The 23,476-nt window shown below is 39.2% G+C and overlaps 2 protein-coding genes across 4 annotated transcripts in view; one reads left to right on the top strand and one right to left on the bottom strand.

The window, feature by feature from the left end:
• Positions 1-7,630, top strand: part of SMC4 (structural maintenance of chromosomes 4) — a 36,098-nt gene extending 28,468 nt beyond the window's left edge. The window contains exons 18-24 of the mRNA XM_070582982.1: positions 1,442-1,631; positions 2,861-3,005; positions 3,555-3,728; positions 4,394-4,576; positions 4,729-4,961; positions 5,505-5,688; positions 6,168-7,630. Of these exons, the coding sequence (XP_070439083.1) occupies positions 1,442-1,631; positions 2,861-3,005; positions 3,555-3,728; positions 4,394-4,576; positions 4,729-4,961; positions 5,505-5,688; positions 6,168-6,320 (1,262 nt within the window). The 3' untranslated portion in view covers positions 6,321-7,630. The remainder of the gene's footprint in view (positions 1-1,441; positions 1,632-2,860; positions 3,006-3,554; positions 3,729-4,393; positions 4,577-4,728; positions 4,962-5,504; positions 5,689-6,167) is intronic.
• A 560-nt stretch (positions 7,631-8,190) lies between these two features.
• On the bottom strand, positions 8,191-16,466 carry TRIM59 (tripartite motif containing 59). 3 transcript variants are annotated; one of them, XM_070583006.1, is made up of 3 exons: positions 16,098-16,466; positions 15,237-15,314; positions 8,191-11,594 (listed from the first exon to the last, which is right to left on the bottom strand). In XM_070583006.1, the coding sequence occupies exon 3, from the start codon at positions 11,589-11,591 to the stop codon at positions 10,380-10,382; it is 1,212 nt and encodes a 403-aa protein (XP_070439107.1). In that variant the 5' UTR covers positions 11,592-11,594; positions 15,237-15,314; positions 16,098-16,466; the 3' UTR covers positions 8,191-10,379. The 3 variants fall into 3 exon arrangements, with proteins under 3 accessions (XP_070439107.1, XP_070439110.1, XP_070439108.1); XM_070583009.1 differs by having other exon boundaries at positions 15,241-15,314; positions 16,098-16,220; XM_070583007.1 differs by having other exon boundaries at positions 15,237-15,639; positions 16,098-16,193.
• Positions 16,467-23,476: the final 7,010 nt, after the last annotated feature.

The following is a 23,476-nucleotide window of genomic DNA, read 5'->3' as shown; positions in this document are numbered from 1 at the left end:
TGTGTATTTAATATCATTAGGACAAAAGGGGATCCAAAAGACCCCCAAAATGCAGGATTTTTTTATTTTAATTGCCAAGTGGTGAGCTCAGAAATGTAAAACAGTTGTTAGAATTAAACTGAATAGATGAGGAAAGATCAGGCTGAAAGAACTCTGATAATGTAGGACAAAAAGTGAAATGACAAGTTAATGAGATTTGGAGACTGGAAATTCCCGCCTACCTAACAGGAGAGAAGAGACAATGGGGAGAGCAAGCCACAGTGAAGTCCTTATCTAATCCTTTTCTCTCAGTGAGTCCTACCTCCTTCCTCCTGTGCCAAATGTCCATATACCTTCTAGAGGAACTTTATGGGACTCTTTCCATAAGTTAGCTCAGTGTTTCTCTTTACCTTTCTAGACATAACGTATTCTTGGTAGCATGAACTCCTTACCTTTCTGCCTCCTTTTATCCTTCCTGTTTTGTATAGTGATTAGGATTCAAATTATAAAATAGAATCCACTCTGGCTAGTGTAAATAGCATTTGTGTAGTTACCCTGTGTGTGTGTGTGTTTAAGAAACTATTAGATTGTTTACAGAATCACTGGGATGGCTAAAGAAAGAAATTCTAGGTTGAACATTCAAGAATAATTTCCAGAGCTACTCTACAGAACCACAGAAGAGCTATAACTGCCTCTTCTCTGACTGGAAGGTCATCTCGCAAACTGGGAAGATGACACTACAACTACCAACCACAGAAGCACATCGCACCATCAGAGTTGATGCTACTCTTTGACTATTCACAAAGCTTTTGGCTGGACACCAGAACCTCCAGTGCCACCAAGAAAATTCAAACTTCTCTGTGATTGCTTGCCAATAGAAATATGTCCAGTTCATCACTTCGCCTTCCAAATTATGTGAATTCTTTTGATTGAATGGACCTAAATTATGTCTGAACCTAAATTATGGTACAAGGGAATCTAGGGAGTGTAGCTTTAGCTGTCTGTGCCACAGAGAAGAGTGCCAGTTCATCCTCTCCCCTACTGTCTCGTCATAACATGTGGAGGACTCTAAATTAGGCTCGCAGAGTAAACCAGTTTCTTCACCATGGGCAGGTTAATGGTCAGGCACATAGTCTCTGTAAGGGTGAAAATTATTGAGACCAATAGTCAAGCAAGTACCCTAAGAAAAAGTTGAAAAGAGCTTTAGGGCATGGAGCCATTAAGAAAGAAATAGGTTCTGTTCATGGCCCAACCGGAGAATTTAACTATGTGTTGTTGTAGAGCCGTTTGTTTTGACATAAAGTGTTCTGAGGTTTTTTGAGGTACTTTTTCCTAAATGTCTCAAATTTCTTCTTTTGCATGCTTCAGATTTTAAGTTATATTGACTGAAGAAATTTACATCTAACAAGTGACGCTGGTTAGCCTAGAAGCGTAAATTAAGTTTTTTGTTTTTTTATTTCAGAATATGAGAATGTGGCTGAGAGAGCTGGGAAAGTAGAAGCTGAAGTTAAAAGGTTATACAATATCATCGTAGAAATTAATAACCATAAACTCAAGGCCCAACAGGACAAACTTGATAAAATAAATAAGCAATTAGATGAATGTGCTTCTGCTGTTACTAAAGCCCAAGTAGCAATCAAGACTGCTGACAGGTAGAGTGTGCGTCCTCCCCTAACCCGTCGTCCTCTTCCCTGCCTCCACAGCGGAGAGGCTCCTAGTCCAATTTAATGTCCTGTCTAACATAGTGTTACCTAATAGGGCTTGAGTAAGGGGAGACCTACAGTAAACACTTAGCATCAGACCAGTTTGTTTTTAAGAAGAGACTGGTACACAGGTGTGCCTTGGCAAAGCACAGTTGTACAACTCTCCAGTTCTTGTGAGGGCAGAGAAATCAGTTTGCTTTCTCCAGCTGAGAGGAGTAGATGGGGATCGAATAGATCTAGGTCTTAGGAGAATAAGCGGGAAGAATGAGATCTCTTAGCAAAGTTAATTGTCTCGGTAACTTAAATGTTTAATTAACTATTATTCCATTGTCCCAACTCACAAAAAGTTTTTTATCCATTTGTAGTTCTTGTTTTAAAATTGATTTTTAGAGTATTGAAGTGTTTCTAAAATAATTAAAGCTATGTATGTTTATAAAATGTTAGAATGGGGGCTGGCCCCGTGGCCGAGTGGTTAGGTTCGCACGCTCCGCTGCAGGCGGCCCAGTGTTTCGTCGGTTCGAATCCTGGGCGCGGACATGGCACTGCTCATCAGACCACGCTGAGGCAGCGTCCCACATGCCACAACTAGAAGGACCCAGAACTAAGAATACACAACTATGTACCAGGGGGCTTTGGGGAGAAAAAGAAAAAAAATAAAATCTTTAAAAAAAGAAAAATGTTAGAATGTAAACAGCTGTTTGTTTTTTCTAAAATCATAAATTAATTATATATAGATGATCTGGTTATTAAGTTATTCCAGTCTTTTGCTCAAGGATAAAGGTGCTAATAAGCCATTTGTTTATGTTAGGAGCAGAAGTTTATATAGCTTCATGGGTATAGAGATTTAAGAATCTCCAATCTGACAAGAAAATGACAATATAATAATCCAATGGACAACTTTGTTTCATAATCTAAGATTGGATGATATTAGAAGCCTGTATAAGTAAGTTTTGTTGATTTATACTGAGTTTAATTTAAAAAATACAGTAATCCCACAAGTGTATGTATAAACATATAAAACCAATTCAAGGATGGTTTAGTAAATCATAAACTTTTAAATCTATGAGAGAATAAAAAGACACATTAATGCCGTCAAAAGTTCTTTTCATAGGTTTTCAGAAGCAGAATAACAAGTACACGTTTTACCACATTTTTAATCTATCATTTTGCTTGTTTAGAAATCTTAAAAAAGCTCAAGACTCTGTCCTTCAAACAGAGAAAGAAATAAAAGATACTGAGAAAGAAGTAGATGACTTAACAGCAGAGCTAAAAAGTATTGAAGACAAAGCAGCAGAGGTCATACACTGCACAAATGCTGCAGAGGTGAGACTTGGGCAAGGGAGAGGATGGTGTTTGAAACAATTTAAAGAGTTGGCTATGTGACATCAGTGCCATGCATAGTAAGCACTCCATAGCTTAACTTTTATAACTATATTAACTTTGTACAATAAAAATATGAGTGCTGGGGCCCTCCCCATGGCCATGTGGTTAAGTTCCTGTGCTCTGCTTTGGTGGCCCGGGGTTTCGCCAGTTCAGTTCCTGGGTGCGGACGTGGCACCGCTCATCAGGCCATGCTGAGGCGGCGTCCCACATGCCACAACCACAGGGACCTACAGGTAGAATATGCAACTATGTACTAGGGGGTTTGGGGGAGAATAAAAAAAAATTGGCAACAGTTGTTAACTCAGGTGCCAATCTTTAAGGAAAAAACAGAATACGAGTACTGTATTATAACTTGTCTGTAAATAAAAAAGTTTGAATTTAAAATGAAAAGGGCATGGAGAGAGAGTGCCAGATTTCATTGTAATGTGAAAATGCCTGTTCTTGTTATTTGGGAAGGTCATGTCTGTAGCAGTTCTTCTTGGTTTTTAGGAGTCCTTACCAGAGATCCAGAAAGAACATCGTAATTTACTTCAAGAACTAAAAGTAATTCAAGAAAATGAACATGCTCTTCAAAAAGATGCACTTAGTATTAAGTTGAAACTTGAACAAATAGATGGGCACATTGCTGAACATAATTCTAAAATAAAATATTGGCAAAAAGAGGTGAGATTATTACCGTTTAGTTAAATATAACTTGAAAATATCCTTTATGGGGGCCGGCCCCATGGCCGAGTGGTTAAGTTCACAGGCTCAGCTGCAGTGGCCCAGGGTTTTTGCTGGTTCGGATCCTGGGCCCCCGGACACAGCACCACTCGTCAAGCCACGCTGAGGCAGCGTCCCGCATGCCATAACTAGAAGGACCCAGAAGTAAAAATACACAATTATGTACCTGGGGGTTTGGGGGAGAAAAAAAGAAAACTAACATCTTTAAAATATTCTTTATGAAAAAGGGTTGGGGTTTTTGTTTTATGTGTGTTTTTAAGGTACGGTGTGATTCTTAATTCCATGATATACTCACTTCTCAAATGTATAGGAAACAATAATATAATTATTATATAGAAAAACCTGAGTAATGCTTAGAATTAGTCAACATTTTCACCCCAGGGCTGACATGGCGATTTTAACAAAAAGGCTGTATGAGCACTTTGGAACCCCAAAACTATTTTTCTTGAAGTCTTTTGAGAATCAGTTGATACACAAATTAGTCACAACTCCTTATTGTATGTTGTTTTAATAGGTAGGTAATTTGTCATATTGTTGATTTTTTTTTTTAAACGTTAATTTTAGTAGTGTGCCTTCCCTAACTCTCACCTAAATTGAACTTTTAGATTTCAAAAATATCATTGCACCCCATAGAAAATAATACTGTTGAAGAGATTTTGGTTCTAAGCCCAGAGGATCTCGAAGCAATCAAGAATCCAGATTCTATAACAAATCAAATTGCACTTTTGGAAGCCCAGTGTCATGAAATGAAGCCAAACCTTGGTGCCATTGCAGAGTATAAAAAGAAGGTATGAACGAACTATTAATGTATAATAGTCGGGAGTTCTTTTTAGTCTTTGGCTTACATTGCAACCTTTAATTTTAAATAATTGGCAATGTTGATTTTCATCTCAAATTTCTAACTTGAGATGTTTATCTCATGATAATATTCTTTTCATAGGAAGAATTATATTTACAACGAGTAGCAGAATTGGACAAAATTACTTGTGAAAGAGATCATTTTAGACAGGCATATGAAGATCTTCGGAAGCAAAGGCTTAATGAATTCATGGCAGGTTTTTACATAATAACAAATAAATTAAAGGAAAATTACCAGATGCTTACTTTGGGAGGTGACGCTGAACTGGAGCTTGTAGACAGCTTGGATCCTTTCTCTGAAGGCATCATGTTCAGGTTTGTAATTCTACTGAGTCTTGGAACCTCCTCTACTTATGTCTCTCTACATACTCTCCAATCTCTCAGTATTTTTTAGGTGTGGGATTTGAAGGTTATATCTACAACTTGTTTTATTTGATGATAAATACTACTTTGTTTGCATATTGGCAGTTTGCCACATAAATTCTGGACAAACAGCAAATATTGAATTTTACACACAATTTTTCTAATTCACCTTGTTTTAAAATTTTCAAGCCACTTCAGTTTAACATTAGGATTTGAAAATTGCAAAGTGAAAAACTGCGTTGTAAACAGGGAAAAATAGCAAGAAATACTTACTAGCCTGCTGTTTAAATCTTAAAATTTTGGTAGGTGTCCATATGTGTTCATCCTCCAGTAACATTTTTATAAAATAACCCAACAAGAGTTTCGATTTGTGAAAAGCCAGTTAGAGATTCCTGAGGAAGGTAGTAGAAGCCAGTTATGGAAAACAGATCATGAAGTCTTAACTTTGGCTTTACAAGTAATTTGACTAATAAGAGATTTTCTGAATTATTTCAGTGTTCGACCACCTAAGAAAAGCTGGAAGAAGATCTTCAACCTTTCAGGAGGAGAGAAAACGCTTAGTTCATTGGCTCTAGTGTTCGCTCTTCACCACTACAAACCCACTCCCCTGTACTTCATGGATGAGATTGATGCGGCCCTTGACTTTAAAAATGTGTCCATTGTTGCATTTTATATATATGTAAGTAATCATTTACAGGTTTCCATTCTAAAAATTTTGTGAGTCCCTAAACATTACACATGGAATTGTTTGACTTAGTTTCCTTCTTTTGAGCTTTTTGCCTGTTCTCTTAATTCCATGTCATATGATATCACAGGAGACCAAGTCCTTTTTTTGAACCAAATATTTCCGTTTTGGACAAGTAAAATATAAATTAGCAATGTAAATTAGTAGATGAAACACAGCTAGAATCTCATCTCCTGCCTAGATCTTTTTTCCACTAGAAGACTTCTATGCAACTTTGCTTCCAAAAATACCCAAATTCTTCTCAAACTCAAATACTGTGTCATGAATTATCCATGCCATCATTCTTACACAAGTTAATTATCAATGTAATGTTGAATTTATTGCCCGAAAACTATTTCAGGGAAGTAAAGCTTAGATGTTTATTATATGATTTACCTGTTATTACTTAATGTTTCTTATTTCTTTCTTTTTAGGAACAAACAAAAAATGCCCAGTTCATAATAATTTCTCTTCGAAATAATATGTTTGAGATTTCGGATAGACTTATTGGAATTTACAAGACATACAATATAACAAAAAGTGTTGCAGTAAACCCAAAAGAAATTGCATCTAAAGGACCTTATTAAACTTGTTTTATTGGACTTCTCAAATTGAATCAACATAGATTCAGTGTGTTGTATTACTGATTTTCTATTTGTAAAAGATTATAAATTTAAAAATTATATAAAATGTATAAGATAAATACTCCTGATCATATAATTGGATTCTATTTTATGCTGTTAAGAGACATATTACAAGTCTAATAAAATATTCTCTCCATCTGCTTCTAGGAAATTCTAAAAATCTGACAACTTTGTAAATAGCAGAGTGTGGAGAAAATTAAGATGCCAGGTGGGGAGGCCGGCCCCATGGCCGAGTGGTTAAATTCGCACGCTCCACTTTGGCAGCCCAGGGTTTCACCAGTTTGAATCCTGGGCACAGACATGGCACCACTCATCGAGCCATGCTGAGGTGGCGTCCCACGTGCCACAACTAGAAGGACACACAACTAAAAATACACAACTGTGTGCCATGGGACTTTGGGGAGAAAAAGGAAAAATAAAATCTTAAAAAAAAAAAGACGCCGGGTGGGTCAGGTGACTTGCTGTTAGTCCCAAATTGCTACCGGCAGAGTTAAAAGTCTATTAGTTGATGAACAGTAAAGTTCCAAACTAGATCGTCTTGTCAAGATGCAGCATACCCTCATGAACCTTTGACCTACACAGGAAAAGCCTGCCAACTATTATTGTATAAATTCTTAAGGTAATTCCACTTAATTTGCTAATTTAGACCATTATATTTATTACTCAGATACTAGGAACAATTTTTTTGTAACCAGTCATTCTGAAATATAAGGATGAGAATTTAACTATCTTATGTTATTCTAAAACTTGATGTGTGTATTTAAAACACTCGCAAGAGGGCCAGCAAACAGACAATGTCTAAATATGACTAGAATATCTCATAAAGTTGAATAGGAAAAATACTCTAAGAAAATCACTGTAGGGGCTGACCTGGTGGTGCAGTGGTTAAGTGCACATGTTCCACTTTGGCAGCCCCAGGGTTCGCCAGTTCAGATCCCGGGTGCAGACATGGCACCGCTTATCAGGCCATGCTGTGGTGGGCATCCCACATATAAAGTAGAGGAAGATGGGCACGGATGTTAGCTCAGGGCCAGTCTTCCTCAGCAAAAAGAGGAGGATTGGCAGTAGTTAGCTCAGGGCTAATCTTCCTCAAAAAAAAAAAAACGAAAAACACTATATACTAAAATACCATATACTTATACTAAAAATACTAAAAGAAAAAACACTAGTTACTTCATTGAAAGAATGAAGTATATAGGGGTTAACTTCTACTATAAATGGAAATAAATATGAAATACTGTTTGCCTATCAAATTGTCAGGGTTTTGTTTTTGTTTGGGTTTTTTTTTACACTAGTATTAGCTCAAGAATATTATAATACTATTGGAAATAAGTTGGCAACCACTTGGTTTTCAGAAGGAATTTTAGTATTGAACTAAAAGTGTTTGCCCTAGCTATTCAATTTCCAGATATTGATCCTGAAGGAATTAAGGGTTAGCTTGTTACTCAGTAGACCATTGCTTAGGTACTAAAAATCCAACAGACAGTTTTATCATATAACATAGTCATTAAAAGTGTGAACACATGAGCATGGACTTAAAGCAAGATCTGAAACTAAAGTATGGGCATTTGTTTTAAATCAAGATTGTATAAGGAAAGTGGAACTGGAAGAAGCTATAATGAAGTGCTTTTTCATTGGTTGAGAGTAGAGATGAATGGAACTTAATACTTTTATTACATTTTAATAACCAGTGGAGTAGCAGCGCTTAGTATGAAGTTTTAAAGAGTTAAAATAGATAATACCCATAACCTACATGAAAATTCCAAGCTGTCACTCCTGAGTTTGAGCTCCCTATGAAGCCACTCAATACAAATAAAATATCAAAATGAGTTTATTAAAATATATACTTTTGTTATACAGAAAACAAAAATATTTCAAGATTATATACTTTAAATTCTACAATCTCGGTAAAAATTTTTTTAAAAAACAGCATTTATAAGAATCAGCTATTTACTATATTCATGCACACTACATAAAATTCATCAAAAAATAAAGTTTTGTCTACTAAAAAGTTAGAAAATATATCAAACCTAAAAAATTAATAGGCATATGCTTCAATTTTTAGCTACAGATGATTCTTAGACATGAACAGAAGGCCTGCTTTAATAAAACTCTCGGCTTATTTAAATCCTTGAAAGGCTGCATGACAGCATGAACTCTGGAAAGAATGCACTGGGTCTCCCATATACTAGCTCTATGGCTTTGGGCAAATTACTTTTGTGTCTCTTTTGTCTTGTACAAAAGTAGCAGTTAATACCTACTTCAGAAGTGTGAGATTAAGTGCTTGACAGCTAACATACATTTCACTACTTACTAGTATTTACATGTATTCCAAAAGTACCTGGCATTTTTGTGTTGTGACTAATACTTAAATCAGTTTAACTTTGGTCTAAAGTTAACGTGTATTTATATTTCTCTCATCTCAGTAGCTGAATGTATATTTTCCCTATCTCCATTACACCCTCCAGATGTTCTTGGCCCCCATACAATACAGTCTTGTGCCACGTAACGATGTTTCCATTCATGACCGACTGCATATATGACGGTGGTCCCATAAGATTAGTGCCATATAGCCGAGGTGTGTAGTAGGCTATACTATCTGTTTGCATTGGTGTTTGCAGAAGGACAAAATTGCCTAACGAAGCATTTCTCAAAATGTATCTCTGCCATTAAGTGATGCACGACTATGTTAATTGTGCTAATTTGTGCTAGGGATATTCTGGTTCTGGTCACAAACTGACAACACAGCCGGCTGTCTTAATATTCAGACTTGTTCTTCGCAGATAAGACCTTAGGAATATTTTGGAACTAGTGCCCTGAACACAGCCATATGAATTCATTAGAATTTACATGTAATCTGTAGGACCAGGAGCATTCCCTAATCTGACCTGGAAAGTCTTTTAAATTAGGTAAAGCACCTAGAGGTGTGATCCAAGAGCAATAGCCAGTTTGGAATTTCTGGAAAGCAAACGAGGTTGTATTTGGGTTAGGGTTGTGTGGACAGAAGGGCCAAAACTACGACAAACACTCCAATTCCAGTCCCTGCTAATAATAAGGGAATTATCAAAGGGATCTGACTTAACAGCTAGGTAGGCTCCCTTTTAAGCAAAATTCAAGGAAATAAGATTAAAATTATTGGTATTTTGGCATTAGCATAAGGGAATGTTTGGCAGAAAATTTAAGATAATTTTTTAAGACAAATACAATGAACATGAGTCATCTAAATCTGATGATGAAATATATCAACAATGATTCCATTTTGTAACCTTTTAGTTTTTATCCAAGAACTGATTTGACAAGACTTAAAAAACACTACACAAATTCTAATACAATCCTAAAACAATTTACACAAACCACAGAATATGACAAGTATTAGAAAATGTTGCTGTTCTGTATCTGATAAACATTTTAGGGCTCGCAAATCTTATCTGAAACAATGTGTGGATCAGGTGTGTTTGATGAAAAGCATCTTTAAGCAGTCTTTTATCACTTTTAGACTCTGCTGCTTGAATTTAAAACCTCTTCTCACCATCTCACCCATTCAAAAGCTTCAAGCCACATCAAAATAAAGGTGTATGCACTTCCAGAATTTTGCCATCTTTGAATCCAAAAGCTACATAATATATAAAGAACTGCAAAGTCAGCCACCACAGTATAGGATAATGTTCAAAGACGGTATTGGTACAAGAATGCTTAAATGTCACCACCATAGTAAGTAAACCTCAAGCCAATGAGATCATGCATTAATATGCAAGGAATTACTACATTTTATTCTAGTTTTCAGATGTCTGAAAACTAGAGACATTCTGCCTCATTTCTAACTTTGACACATTATTTCTATCCAACAGCAGCACGAAAGGCTTAACATATTTGTGTGTTGCAACTCTAGTAAGTTTAGTTTGCTATTTTATTTATCCACGCTACCCCTAGTTCTCCATTAGCCATGGTTATCAGTCTCTGCTGTACAGAATAAGCCTATTTAAACAATTCAGACTTGAATTTTCAATGAGAAGCTATTTTCCACATGAATTCCTTCAGTAAATATAAAGAGTGACATAGTATATTCTTTAAATCATGAAGATTGTTAGATAAACTTTGGTAAACAGACAGAGAGACTTCAGAAAAACATATTGAAGTGATTTCATTTAAAAACGTTATTATGTGTTGGTTAAAAAAGAGGATCAACATCAATATCAGTGAAATCAGTGTAACTATAACAATGTTTAGAATCTTAAAAAATTCAACTTCTCTTTCATCCTTATCAGACCAGGAACATGACATCCTTTTTGAAGAAATTTTCATTTCAGGAATGAGAAGTTTCTTGATTTGTCCAATTTCCGTTCTGCTCCAATCTTCTTTCAATACTTGGCTGACTCGAGGATAAATTTCAACAGGCTGGAGCTCAGGAAGTGGTCTTCGTTTCAAGGTCTGCACACGTTGGCGGACATCATCAACTTTTTCAAGAAATTTAAGTGGCGACTCTTCTTGTAAAGATGTTGTCAATGTCATTAATTCAAGCTGCTGCTCTCTGATGTTTTTCATTCTTTCAATTTGTGGAGTATATTCTTGATTAATCAGATTGCCAACATTGCAGAGAGCACTGAGAAATTTTTTTTTTTTCTGTTCTAATGTATCACTAAGCTCCTTAAAATACTGGAGAATAACTTCCTTATCACCTTGGACCACTTTCTCCGAATGAGATTTTTGTTCTTCCAGCTTTTCAATAAGACAAGTAAGATGTGTCCAGTGTGTGTCAGTTAACTGTTGGAGCAGTTTTTGAGGAGTGTCCTTTTCCTTCAGATAGGCACTCTGAAGATCATCTATAGGATGACCATGGTGCTGACCTATCGTAAGGCAATGACCACATACCAATTTTTTATCTAGTAGACAGTAAACATTTAATGGTTGCCTGTAATGTTCAGGGCAGGTGATGATGTCTGGATGGTCTTCCTGCTGGTACTTTTCAATAATAGCTCTTAATGCAAAATTAACAGGTAAAGATTCAATGCCAGTTGGAGCAATTTCAATAATACTTCTGCAATTAGGGCATTTGAGTGGAATTCGTAAAGGTCTCCATATATAAAAGTTACCAGATGCCTGAAGAACGTTTTCTAAGCAGTTTCTACAAAATGTATGAGAGCATGGGAGTACACGAGGATCTTCAAAAATACTGTAGCAAATAGGACACGTTAACTCATCCTCAAAATTGTGCATTTCCTGTCAAGAGAAAAAAGTATTTTAAGTCTACATATAACAAAGACACCTGCACATACTGTGTAAAGTTTTAGGAGTCAACCTCCAAACTGTTACTATATTGTGCTTGTCACTTAAGAGGATAATTAAGGTATTTACTAAGATTTTTTAAATGTAGCTTTCTAAGTAATGCAATTCCTAATATATAATATTGAATATTTGATCATCTTTAAGAGCTTGTTTACTTTGGGACAAAATTCATGCTAAACAAAATTCTAATTTATTCATAGTAAAATGTTTCAAATTAAAAAGTTAAGTTTGTTTCTATGTAATGAAGACTAAGAAAAATTCAAAGTGTTCTATTGAAGTCTACTTAATGATTGTAACTATTCTGTGCAACTTTTCACATGTTTAGATGCTCAAATCAAAACTCTACACAAATAATGAATAGGCAAGACTCAAGATATTTTTATTAAATAAGTTAGGCTTAGCAAAATTATATTCTTTAATTCAAAAGAAGGATTCATGCTCCCAGTTGGCTCAACCATATTTCTAAAAGCAAGTTATTAAATTTCTCTAGTAATTGTTGCTATAAATTTCTTAGCTTCTTGAATTGGAATACTAGTGTGCTTAAAGGCCAGGATCAGCACAGTGTAGTATTCTAAAGTAATAATTTTAATTTGAAGATTTGCATTAAGTCCTTCCGCTAAAACTCAGTTTGAAAGATGAAGTGTTGATTGTGATAACTACAGCATTAGTGGTAAAGAACACCATTAGTCATCTTTCCTTCATGAAGAAATCCAGCAACAGTTCAGAGACTCTGTGACACAAGTGAACTTGACCTCTTGGCAAGCTATTATTGACATTTCCCGCAAGAGAAGCCCTACCCGCTCTTAGAGTCCGCCTTTGTGCCTAACCTCAATGCACACCTTACTTGGCCCTGGCAGAGAAGAATCAACTTCCACCACTGTTTAAAAGAACCTTACAAAGCAAAACAAAAAGCTCAAGTGCCCTTCATGTAAAATATAGAAGTTTCCAGATCTTCCTCTATAAAACTAAGCTTTAAGATAAACGTTTGAGAAAAGACCTACAAATAACTAATTGTCCTTTTAATAAACATAAAAACTCCTTTAGACTTTTTAGCTCGATGCTCCTTATCTTCATTTGCAAAAGCAAACTCTTCGTCACCCTTCAAGTCTCAATTTGAGCCCCGCCACCTCCCCAGATTAGGCCCCCTATTAATCCGCCTCTACTGCAGAGCACTTAACTGGATTTTATTTAAAAGAATTGTGTAGTATTTTTCTATACATTAGAATGTGTTAGCCTGCAATAAGAACAGGAATTGTGTCTAAGTATATAACTTGACACACGGTATGCATTCACTCGATACTGGTTGCATAAACAATGCTCCTTAAGAGACCAAGGTTAATAAAATATCAGATTAGTTTTGTTTTTTTTGAAATAGCAAAATCTCTACTTAGCTTAAGAAAAGCTATAAACAGGAGAGTTATCAGAAAATATTCCATTCAGACTGACAGTATTCAGAACCCTAATGAGCCAAGATTGGTCAGATAGAGGCTAAGCTTGAAATGTACAGCATACTAGGCAACAGCAGTAATTGGGCGGCAGCTTAGAAGATGACATTCATTGCACATAAATGCAAGTGAATGCATGTTGGGAAGACTTTACATAATGAGCCCTTAAAACAGAATCCAACCTTTCCCTCTGAAGCTTCTCTCCCAAGTCCTGTTCTCAAAAAGGTAGAAAACATTGCCTCCGAGAACCCATTTACCCATGTAGGACCCCAAAAGCTCAACTTTCTTTAGAATGAAGATATTCACCACAAGATTGTAAAGAAAACGTCATCTCCTAAGCTTATATAAAGTGGAAGCAACTATCATGGTCTCAAAAACTACTCCCATAGTATGTGCAATTTTTAATAAAATTTGATCAGAAACTTTTGTTTAACTTGAAGATACAGAAATCAAACTCTACTCTGACTACCCTCATCTTGCTGATTTATTAAAAAGTGATTTTAGGGCTGGCCCGGTGGCACAGCGGTTAAGTGCACACATTCCACTTTGGCGGCCCGGGGTTCGCCGGTTTGGATCCTGGGTGTGGACATGGCACGGCTCATCAAGCCATGCTGAGGTGGCATCCCACATGCCACAACTAAAAAAATACACAGCTATGTACCTGGGGACTTTGGGGAGAAAAAGGAAAACTAAAATCTTTTTTAAAAAAAAAAAGTAAAATAAAAGTAACCCATGTAAAATGTTACTCTCCTCCAATGACTACTACAAGCCCAAGTAAAAATTGAAAACTTAGCTCAAGACTTTCTGCTTCCTTTGTAAGTCACTGAGATATAGGAATATAAAAACTAAATATTTTCAGAACAAAACCTGAGGCTAAATCATCTACTTGTAAATCACTTCACAAATTTCCTGTGATTAAGTGTGAAGAACACACTTCTGAACTTTCGAACTTTTTATGCAGTTTCTCCAGAGGGCTGACTTCCTGTGGAGCGTCCAGTGCTGAACCAGCACAACACGGATGGTCAGCGCTGACAACAGACGCGGAGAATGAAGCAGGACCGACATGTCGTACCCATTCTCCCATGTACACCATTTTTTAGGTTTTAACTCACTAATGTGTTACTGCCTTTCATCTCTAAACATCAATGGTTATAAAATATTACATCTTACAACTCCTGAAGAGAAATTACACTGCCCACATCACAGCGTTGGACGGCTTGCTCTTGGATTTAGACTGAGTCAGCTGTAAGTCTGGGAAAATTCAAAAGGTGCCACCACCCAGACTGGAGCTCACATCTTTGTGGCCCTGACTGATAAAAAGCACATTTCACACAAGTCAAGACTTACTTTAGAAATACTACAATTGTGCTACATATATACACATAGGGCAAGATTTTTAAAATACTGTTGTACATATAAATATAGAAAAATAATGAAGGATCACCATAACTCTTTCAACTTGAAATAAAGAAAAATCCCAAGGTCAGACGTGATTTTAACTGTGCCCGTTTGTACTATTTTCCCACATTTTGACATCAACCTGTTTCCCCAAACCAAAAAAGAAACTACTAATGCAACTTAACAAGGAACTCAAGTGAGAAGTTAAGGTTTTCATTGCTTTTTTTTATACTTTTCAAAGTGAAAATACAGCTGGTGGAAAACGTTCAGCAATATGTTTGCTCAAAGGCAATGTTAAAACAAACATTACCTAAAAGCCAAATTTCACTTTGCCAGACTAGTTAAATCTTGATACCTTACTTCAAAGGCTAGCTACTTGATCATTAAAAAAGAATGCACATCAATATGTAAATACGTAATAAAAAGGTGTCCGGATAGCTTAATGAATGCAATCTGCAGATTTGTATGGATAAAATGATACCACGTGTGTATGAAGATGTCAACATACCTGTCAGATTTCTAGAAGAGTACACAAGAGCTAACGACCAAGGAAAGCTCAGAAGAGGGAGGAGTTTTTCACTTTATGCTCCTTCTATATGGTTTGAATTTTACACACCACCAATATCTATCTTTTTGCAAAAGACTTAAAAATTTCACTTACAGTTTAAATCATACACTCAGTAAAAGTTCACTGACAATTTCTTTCATATTCACTTAATCTCCCAGAGCTTACCTACTTTGATGATCTTCTGGCTTGGAGACGGAATACACTTTATCTTCTCCAGCTTTTTCAGATTCTTTTATTCTAAAACTAAAACAGTTTTAAAGTTTCAGATTTACATTCTCAAGAAACACATTAACTACGGCATCCCAGGAATGGTTACTCCACTGCCTTTGATGTTCACCTCCTCTGCCTCAGGCGTTTTGAGAAAAGCAGTGACAAATATCAACAGTTGTTGGAGCCGCAGGAGAGGTGTCACTCGTACCTTGAAGATCCCAACAATTCTGTGACCAGATCACTCGTCACAAAGGACCTCTTTCCGCAGCGTCGTTATCTCATGAGCTCTCGAAAACACTCGTCAACAACGGTGACGAGGGGCCCAACATTCACGCTCATTTCAATCGCTTAAAGTTAACTGGAGGACAAGACGCACCCCGGGAGGGACACATTTTGCCAGTTTGAAGTGATAAATGTTAATTTAGGTCATTCCCATCCAAACGTCTGCCCATCCCCGTCCCGCCCCTGAAACGCTGGGGGACCCTGGGCCCGTTCTGCCCGAGGCCTCAGGACCGCGGCTCGGCCGTGAGACACGGGCGACCGCCCCTCCTCCCCTCCTCCCCTCCGCCCCTGACCCCGTCCTCCCCTCCGCCCGTCCTCCCCTCCTCCCCTCCGCTCGTCCTCCCCTCCTCCCCTCCGCCCTCCCGAGGCGCCGGCCCCGCTGCCCCCGGACGGCCAGCTGCCCGCAGGGACCACGGCGCCTGTGCGGCCGGGCGCGCGCGGGGCCCCTCCGCTGGGCAGCGAGCCCTCGACTCCCGCATCGCAGCCAGCGGGCCGGCGCCGCCCCCGGGACCAGGCCCCGCTCCTCGGACTCACCGCTCGACGGGCGCCCAGGCCGACCAAGCGCCGGCCTCCAGGGACGACGAGACCGCGGCGCCGCGCGCTCCGCCCTCGGGCCGGCAGGTGCGCAGGCGGGCGGGGCCTCGCGGACCCGACGGCGCAGGCGCAGTCTCCGCGCAACATTCAACTGCGCAGCGCCGGCCAATGGGAAAGCGCGGGGCCGCCGTTCGAAAGTAAACGGCCGGCGGCGCGCGCCGGGGCGGGGTCGAGGCTCCGGCAGCTCCGTGCGCCTGGGCTCTGCGAGCCCGCCCCTCTGGGAGCCGGGGCGCGCGGCCGGGGTGGGTGGGCGCGGAGGCGCTTCTGGCGGCGGCTCCCCGGCCGGGCTCACGGTGGGGCGGTGATGGCGCCGTAACCCGGGAGAGGCGAGCCTGGCGGCGGAGCCCCCCGGGGCGAAGACGCGTCGGACCCCTTGAGCGGCGCCGGGCTCCGGCCCTGGCCCTGGCGCGCAGCGACGCCGTGGGCCGCCGCCTGCGGGAGCCTCCGCGCCGGCCCGAGAGCTGCGGACAGCCGGGGCCGCCGAGCCGGCGCGGACGAGCCCCGCACCCGCTCCGGACCTGCCGTTCGCGCTCCACCCGGGGCCTGTGTCCCCTCGGGGCCCCTGGAGTCAGAAGGCGGTTCTGTAGTCCTTTTCCCGCTCTTTCTTGAGAACCTTCCTCCCTCCCTGGCCCTGGACGCCCTGTCACTGCGGCCTCTCCTCCCTGGACCCTGCGGCCCCCTGACGGCAGGCAAGTGGCCGAGAGCCGTGGGCCAAGCAAACCAGAGGGTCAGGCCGGCCCCGAGGCTGAGCTACGGCACACGGGGAGCGCGGGGTGACAGGGCGGCCCTGGGCCGTAGACTCAGCTTCTGGAACACGGAACTGTAGGGGAGGAAGACATTGCGTCTACCCACTCTGGGTCCTTCTGGCCGGCTGCAAATTAAATGCACATGAGACAGAATAACAGGAGAAAATTAAAGCTTTATAACATGCATTCATGGGAGAGGCCCAGGCAAACTGAGCAACTCGCCAAAATGGCTGAAGCCACCACCTTAAGTATCATCTTCAGCTGAAGACAAAAGAGGATGTTGGGTGTGGGGAGGCCAGTTATGAGAGATGGCCAGAGAAGCACAGTAAACAAGAGCCAGGTTATTATGCAGGTTTAAGTCCTTGCCTTCCACATTGATAACAGTTTTAAGAGATAAGGTCATCCCCCCTTCTTCCTGGTACAGAGAGGGAGACACCTTTACAGATGGAGATTTCCTTTACAATGTGTCTCTTACAAAGGGTAACTTCTACTTTTCAGAGCTTCTGTCATGTTGTTACTGAACCAGGTTTGCTTGTACCCACGGTCCAGAAAGCCAAACACCAAGACGATGAGATTGCAGCAGAGAGAGGGTTTACTCACAAGGCAGCCACTGGACGAAGCGAGAGCCCGAGTCTCAAATCTGCTTCCCTGAAAATAGGGACTCAGGGATGTTTATGGGTTAGGGAGCAAGGTGGTCTGAAATGTGGAGATGGGTGACTGGAGGTGAGGAGAGGTGAGGGAATTGATGGTCTGCACAAGTGTGGTCAGACTCCACGCCTCTTCGTAGGACCCATGTTCACAAAATGGCAGTGCTAGCATGACCTGAGGGTGCAGTTTTTAGCCTCTTGACATCAAAAGGTTGCAGATTGGACATCTGCGTGGGCCCAGTTGATGAGTTAGTGGTCTCAACTGGCCTGGAGTGAAGGAGGTGTCCTAATTCCTGAAAAACAGCTCACACACCCATTACCGTGGTGACCCAGGCTCCAGGGAGATGTTATCTGAGGAGCCTGGTGGCAGTCAGATAGCATATTGCCTAAACAGCACAGTTAACAATGGGCGGGTTAAACAGCTAAAAGCTATCATCAGTAATTGCAAAAAGGAAAAGACTTTAGTAACTACTTAATCATCAATGGCTGTTGCTGGTTTCAGTGTCAGCAGTTTTTAAAAGTAATCAGGACAAAATAATCATGCCACAGAGACACATTTTGGGGTGGCCAATTCCAATCCCCCACAGTCCCGCCTTTGAAACTTTAAGAAGTTTCATGGTCCAGAAGCTGAGTGGTACATTGTTTCATCTCACTGAACACATTTCTTAGTCCTGGTGATAGATCAGTCCAGCTAAATTCATTTTAGAATGTGGTGATGCAGGTGGGCTCCCAAAGTTAGGCCTATATTGTGGAAACAAGCACTCAGGTTTTTTTGTTTGTTTGTGTTTTTTTTTTTGAGGAAGATTAGCCCTGAGCTAACATCTGCTGCCAATCGTCCTCTTTTTGCTAAGGAAGACTGACCCTGAGCTAACATCTGTGCCCATCTTCCTCTACTTTATATGTGGGATGCCTACCACAGCATGGCCTGCCAAGCAGTGCCATGTCCGCACCCGGGATCTGAACTGGTGAACCCCAGGCCACCAAAGAGGAACGTGCAAACTTAACCGCTGCGCCACCAGGCCAGCCCCCAGCAGTCAGGTATCTAATAAGAAGTATTTCTATGGAATTAAAAAGAAAAAAAACAAGGTTAACAGTTGGAGCAAGTTATAAACCAGTTCCTGAGCCCAGGGGGCAGCCAGTCAAGATTTCTAGATTTCTAGATGTCAGAGTCAAAGCACCTTTTGCAGCTTGAGACACCTCTGATGATGTCATCAGGTGTTCAAGTATCTTTCTGAGTGGTTTACAGTTTACACAGCAACAGACATGTATCTCTGTTAAGTTTATATCAAGTTGTTCAGCTTCAGTTTGCAAGGCTTCAGGGAAAAGGGCACATTTAGTTCTCAATGATTCCAAATGAAAATGATGGAAAAAATTGAGAACATTAGTTTGGAGATTTGTAGCCAGATATTTCAGGAGACTAGAAGTATTCAGGATCCAGTCCACTTCACAGGTAGTAAACAAAAACCTCAAAGACAATTAACAGAACTAGGATCTAATATCTACAAATATGTATTATGGTTTTTTACTGAAACATAATTTTTCTCTCTAAAATCACCCTCATTTTTACCAAAGATAGCCAAATTAAGACTAACTGTTTTACAAAATGAGTTTAGTTTCAATAAACTTGGCCCAATTATTTACATAAGTACAGCAAGAATAGCCATTGATCATATGGGCTCTTGTAAATCTGCTTTCCTGGAACTTTTTATATGGAATCTCAGATTGAACTTTAAAGGCCTCTCAAGGCCAAGAAAGTCAAGCTAACGATTTGTCATCAGCTCTTGCTTGCAATACCTTAGATTTGGGTGAATTCCTCTCTTCTCTTGAGGTTCCCCAAAATATTTCAAGGTACCAGGTACCTGCCAGATAAGAGACCTTCCTTACTTACCTGGGGTAGGGTTGCTAGGAAACAAGGTACTAGGCCAATATTTCCAAGCGGCTTTATTCCATAAAGTCCAATCATTGTTTCTCAAAAGCTGTCTGGTCACATCTAGGTCGATGCCTATGTCTCTCAAATATGACATTCCAGTCAAAGTTTTGGTAAGATAACCAGTGTTTCCAATTGTGTCCTGTTATAAGGAGAACAGATTCTTATTGAACTTATGCAAACAACTATATTGTCATGCAAATAACAATACTTACTAAGAGTTTCCAAATTCTAGAGGGATCAGGTAGGGAGAAAAAGTAAATGTTTCAATTTTGTTTACAAAAGTATAATTTACCAAATTGCTATAAGTCATAGTTAGATTAAGAGAAAAACTTTTCCTTAAATCTGAAAAAACACCAAAACACTTTAAAAAATGAACAATATTTTAAACAAAAAAATCATAAAATTATAATCATCCTTATCAGTTCATTCAGTCCTGTGTAATTGATTTTTTTATCTTAATCTTCTGTTAGCAATTCTATGGGGTCATCAGTTTCTCTGTTAGAATTCTGTAATTTTTCAACCAGTTCAGTTTTACAATCAGAAAGTTTATCAGAAAGCTGCATTCCAGAGTAAATGTCAGAGTTCTTTCCATGAATCTCTCTGAAGATGAAACATATTTGCAAAAGCTTCAGAGTAAAACAATAACTGTCTGTAAATGGCAAAAGACTCAAGAGCAATTGACAAAGAAACTTGGTTATTTCTGTGACATACAAGACTTTAAGATAATAATTTGAATTATGGCTGACAGCCTGGACAGATCAGAATTTTAGAAATGTTAGATAATTTCTAAAACTCCTATATCAATACCATTTACCCACATAATACCATAGGCCCCTTTGAAACAATGTTTAGTTATTCATTTAACCATAGTGACAATAAAGGTTTTTGGGTAAATCTGGAAGATTAAATAGCTGTAAGACATTAGCTCCTGTGAATAAAGACTTAATAAACAACACAGGAAATTTATTTTGATAAAACATAAAATCCATACCCATCTGCTACACTACTTAAAGAAAGAACTTCCCATAGTCTCTTCACCAAGAGCAGGCCAGAAGTTCGGGAAAACTATCCTCTGAGAGAAAACCAAATTTTCATTTTTGCACCAGCTTATTTTTAACATTAAAACATTCACTTAATTGGATTTACTTTAATCTTAGTCAACATGACCAGCATAAAACTCCTTTCAGAATTTCTCCTTCACAAACCTTCTGCAACTTTCTTTTTACATTCAGAATTTGTCCCTTGCTTCTTCTCTTTTAGTACTTTAGGACAAATTTGCCTTTCTTAATAAACCAAAATATTTCCTTTTTTTTTTTTTTTGAGGAAGATTAGCCCAGAGCTAACTGCTGCCAATCCTCCTCTTTTTGCTGAGGAAGACTGGCCCTGAGCTAACATCCATGTCCATCTTCCTCTACTTTATACGTGGGACGCCTACCACAGCATGGCTTGACAAGCAGTGCCATGTCTGCACCCGAGATCCAAACCGGCGATCCCCCAGCTGCCGAAATGTAACATGTGCACTTAACTGCACCACCAGGCCGGCCCTATTTCCATTCTTTATACCTTCTTTACTGAAAACTTACATCTTACTTTCCTTGAATACAAATGTTTTCCTCATTAATTTCTAGTAGCTTTAATCACATATTAGAATTTTTAACCCTTAGAAACCTTAATTTTTAAGTAAAGACTAAGTTGAAAGACATGTAAGCAATTATAAACTTTCTCTTACATTAGCATTCTGTGGCTTGGCGAGTTTATAAATACTTTTTTATAATTTTAGAAACATGTTACTTTATAGTACAATCTTTCATTAAAACACAAGACATGTTTACCAATAGACCCAAGCACCTTTTAGTTTTTCTGTAATAAGCCTAAAGTAGATAAACTTACATTTAATAATTAAAGTCTAATATCTTATCTTATTTGGAAATGATCTAGATACTCAATGAATGTTATCATTTAAATTAACCTAGCAAAACTTCAAAGTTTCAAGTTACCAAAGAGATTTTGGAAGTTATTTTAAATACACATGTCATAACAAAATTATTGTTAAAAATTCACTTAACACTCTTATCTTTTCTACGTCTACTTAGTTTACCTGTTTCCAATTATTTAGATTGCTTATAAAGACTTTGAGACATCAGACAAAATCAGCTATCACTTTAAGTTATTACGCTGACAAATTTGTAACAGGGACAACATGAGCTTTTTATTTCTTTTTGTCACCTAGTACCCCCAAGCTGCGTGTTTGCATCATATCCAATGCTGATAACTCTGAGGACGTGTCTATTTTTTTTTTAGTTTTTAAATTCAGGTTATGATAGTTTACAACCTTGTGAAATTTCAGTTGTACATTATCATTTGTCAGTCATCTTATAGGTGCGCCCCTTCACTCTTTGTGCCCACCCTCCACCTCCCTTCCCCCTGGTAACCACTAATCTGTTCTCTTGGACATGTCTATTTTAATCACACCAACAAACTTAAACATGCTTTCATTCACCAAAGATCATTTCATATCATGTTAACTTGAAAGACATGTAAGCATGTACTTTAAGTCAATTAAACAGAGCTCTTGATTTTGGCCAGACTATCCGGGAGGGAAATGTCACACATATAGACCTATATATAGACACACGTAAACACACAGGTAGACACAGAGAGAGAACTGGATTACAGCCTGAATGACAAAAAAAGAGACTGACTCAGCACTCCAGCTACACCCTTCCAATTGCTTCTTTTTATCAGGGAATTTAACTCAAGAGGTGGATCAAAGATTTGTATGTACTGAAACTTTCAGGACAATGTATTACACCTTTAAAAGTGTTCCAATTAGGCAGGGGATGCATCCCTCAGTGAGACAACATCTATCCACACAATGCAGTCTATGATACAATCAGACAAAGAGATACAATTGCTTTACACAAAGCCCATAAATAGATCAGTTTTCTACAAATTTCATCTGAAATCCATCAATTCTTATACCTCTAATCATAGCTTTCATTAGGACTTTATCAATAGGTCTTGATCTTATAATATTGGATAGGGGAAGTATTCCCAAACAGACATTTTAAAACATCCTCAGGCAAAGTTGATATCTGCTGTAACATTCCAACCTTTATAATTTTATCAACACTTACACTTTTATATTTTCTCAATTCACTTGCAGCCTGAGTTAGGGTCTTAAAGCTAGTCATTTTTGTGTGTAGGTTTCCCTTTTAATTTGGCTTTTTCATAGGTACCATTAAAAATTACGATGAGAGCACTCACAAACTTTTTCCCCCAATTTAGAAGTTTTCCCAATTTAAATGATCCATCATCTGGCCACATTGATGAGTAGGATCTTAACAGTGACTCAACCAGTAAGCTTAACCATGGACACAAGAGGTATGCCCAAGAGAGATCCAGAAAGTTCACTCCCAAAAATAGTCTAGGAAAGTAAAGGCCTCCATTGCACAGCAAGCAACGAAGGTCGAGACAACAAAGTCCCCTTATGAAAGCAATTGGGGCCCCTTATGACAAACTCCCCTGAGAGCTGACACAGCCAGTCAAAGAGAATGTGTCCTGTGTGGGGACCTGGAATTGGCCACCCCAAGATATGCCTCTTTGGCATCAGGATTATTTGAGGCTGATTGCTTTTGATAAACTGGGACAGGGAAGGAGGAATGGAACTTGCCCTTCGTTAGGACACATTTACATTTGTAAGGTAAATCTCTATCTGTAAAGGTGCCTCCCTCTCTGTACCAGGAAGAAGAAAGGCGATGACCTTCTCTCTAGAAACTCTTAATCAATGCCAAAGGCAAGGATTTAAATCTGCATTTTATTGTGCTTGTCTGGTAACCTCCTGTAACTGACTTCCATTCCCCTCCCAACGTTGGCATTTCTTTAGGGATTAAGCATCTTTCCTTAGGCTAGGAACTGATTGCTGCACTCACCTGTGACCGCCCAGCTCCAGACAATTGACTTGCCTCCGGCTACACCCACCGAGATAGCAGACCA

Source organism: Equus przewalskii, chromosome 18, assembly GCF_037783145.1.
Source record: "Equus przewalskii isolate Varuska chromosome 18, EquPr2, whole genome shotgun sequence".
Taxonomy (NCBI): domain Eukaryota; kingdom Metazoa; phylum Chordata; class Mammalia; order Perissodactyla; family Equidae; genus Equus; species Equus przewalskii.
The sequence above is the reverse complement of the archived record's forward strand: the minus strand, read 5'-3'. Positions and strand labels throughout refer to the sequence as shown.

Excerpts from the sequence above, each read along its gene's own strand:
- TRIM59 (XM_070583006.1), bottom strand. The coding sequence starts at position 11,591 with ATGCACAATTTTGAGGATGAGTTAACGTGTCCTATTTGCTACAGTATT.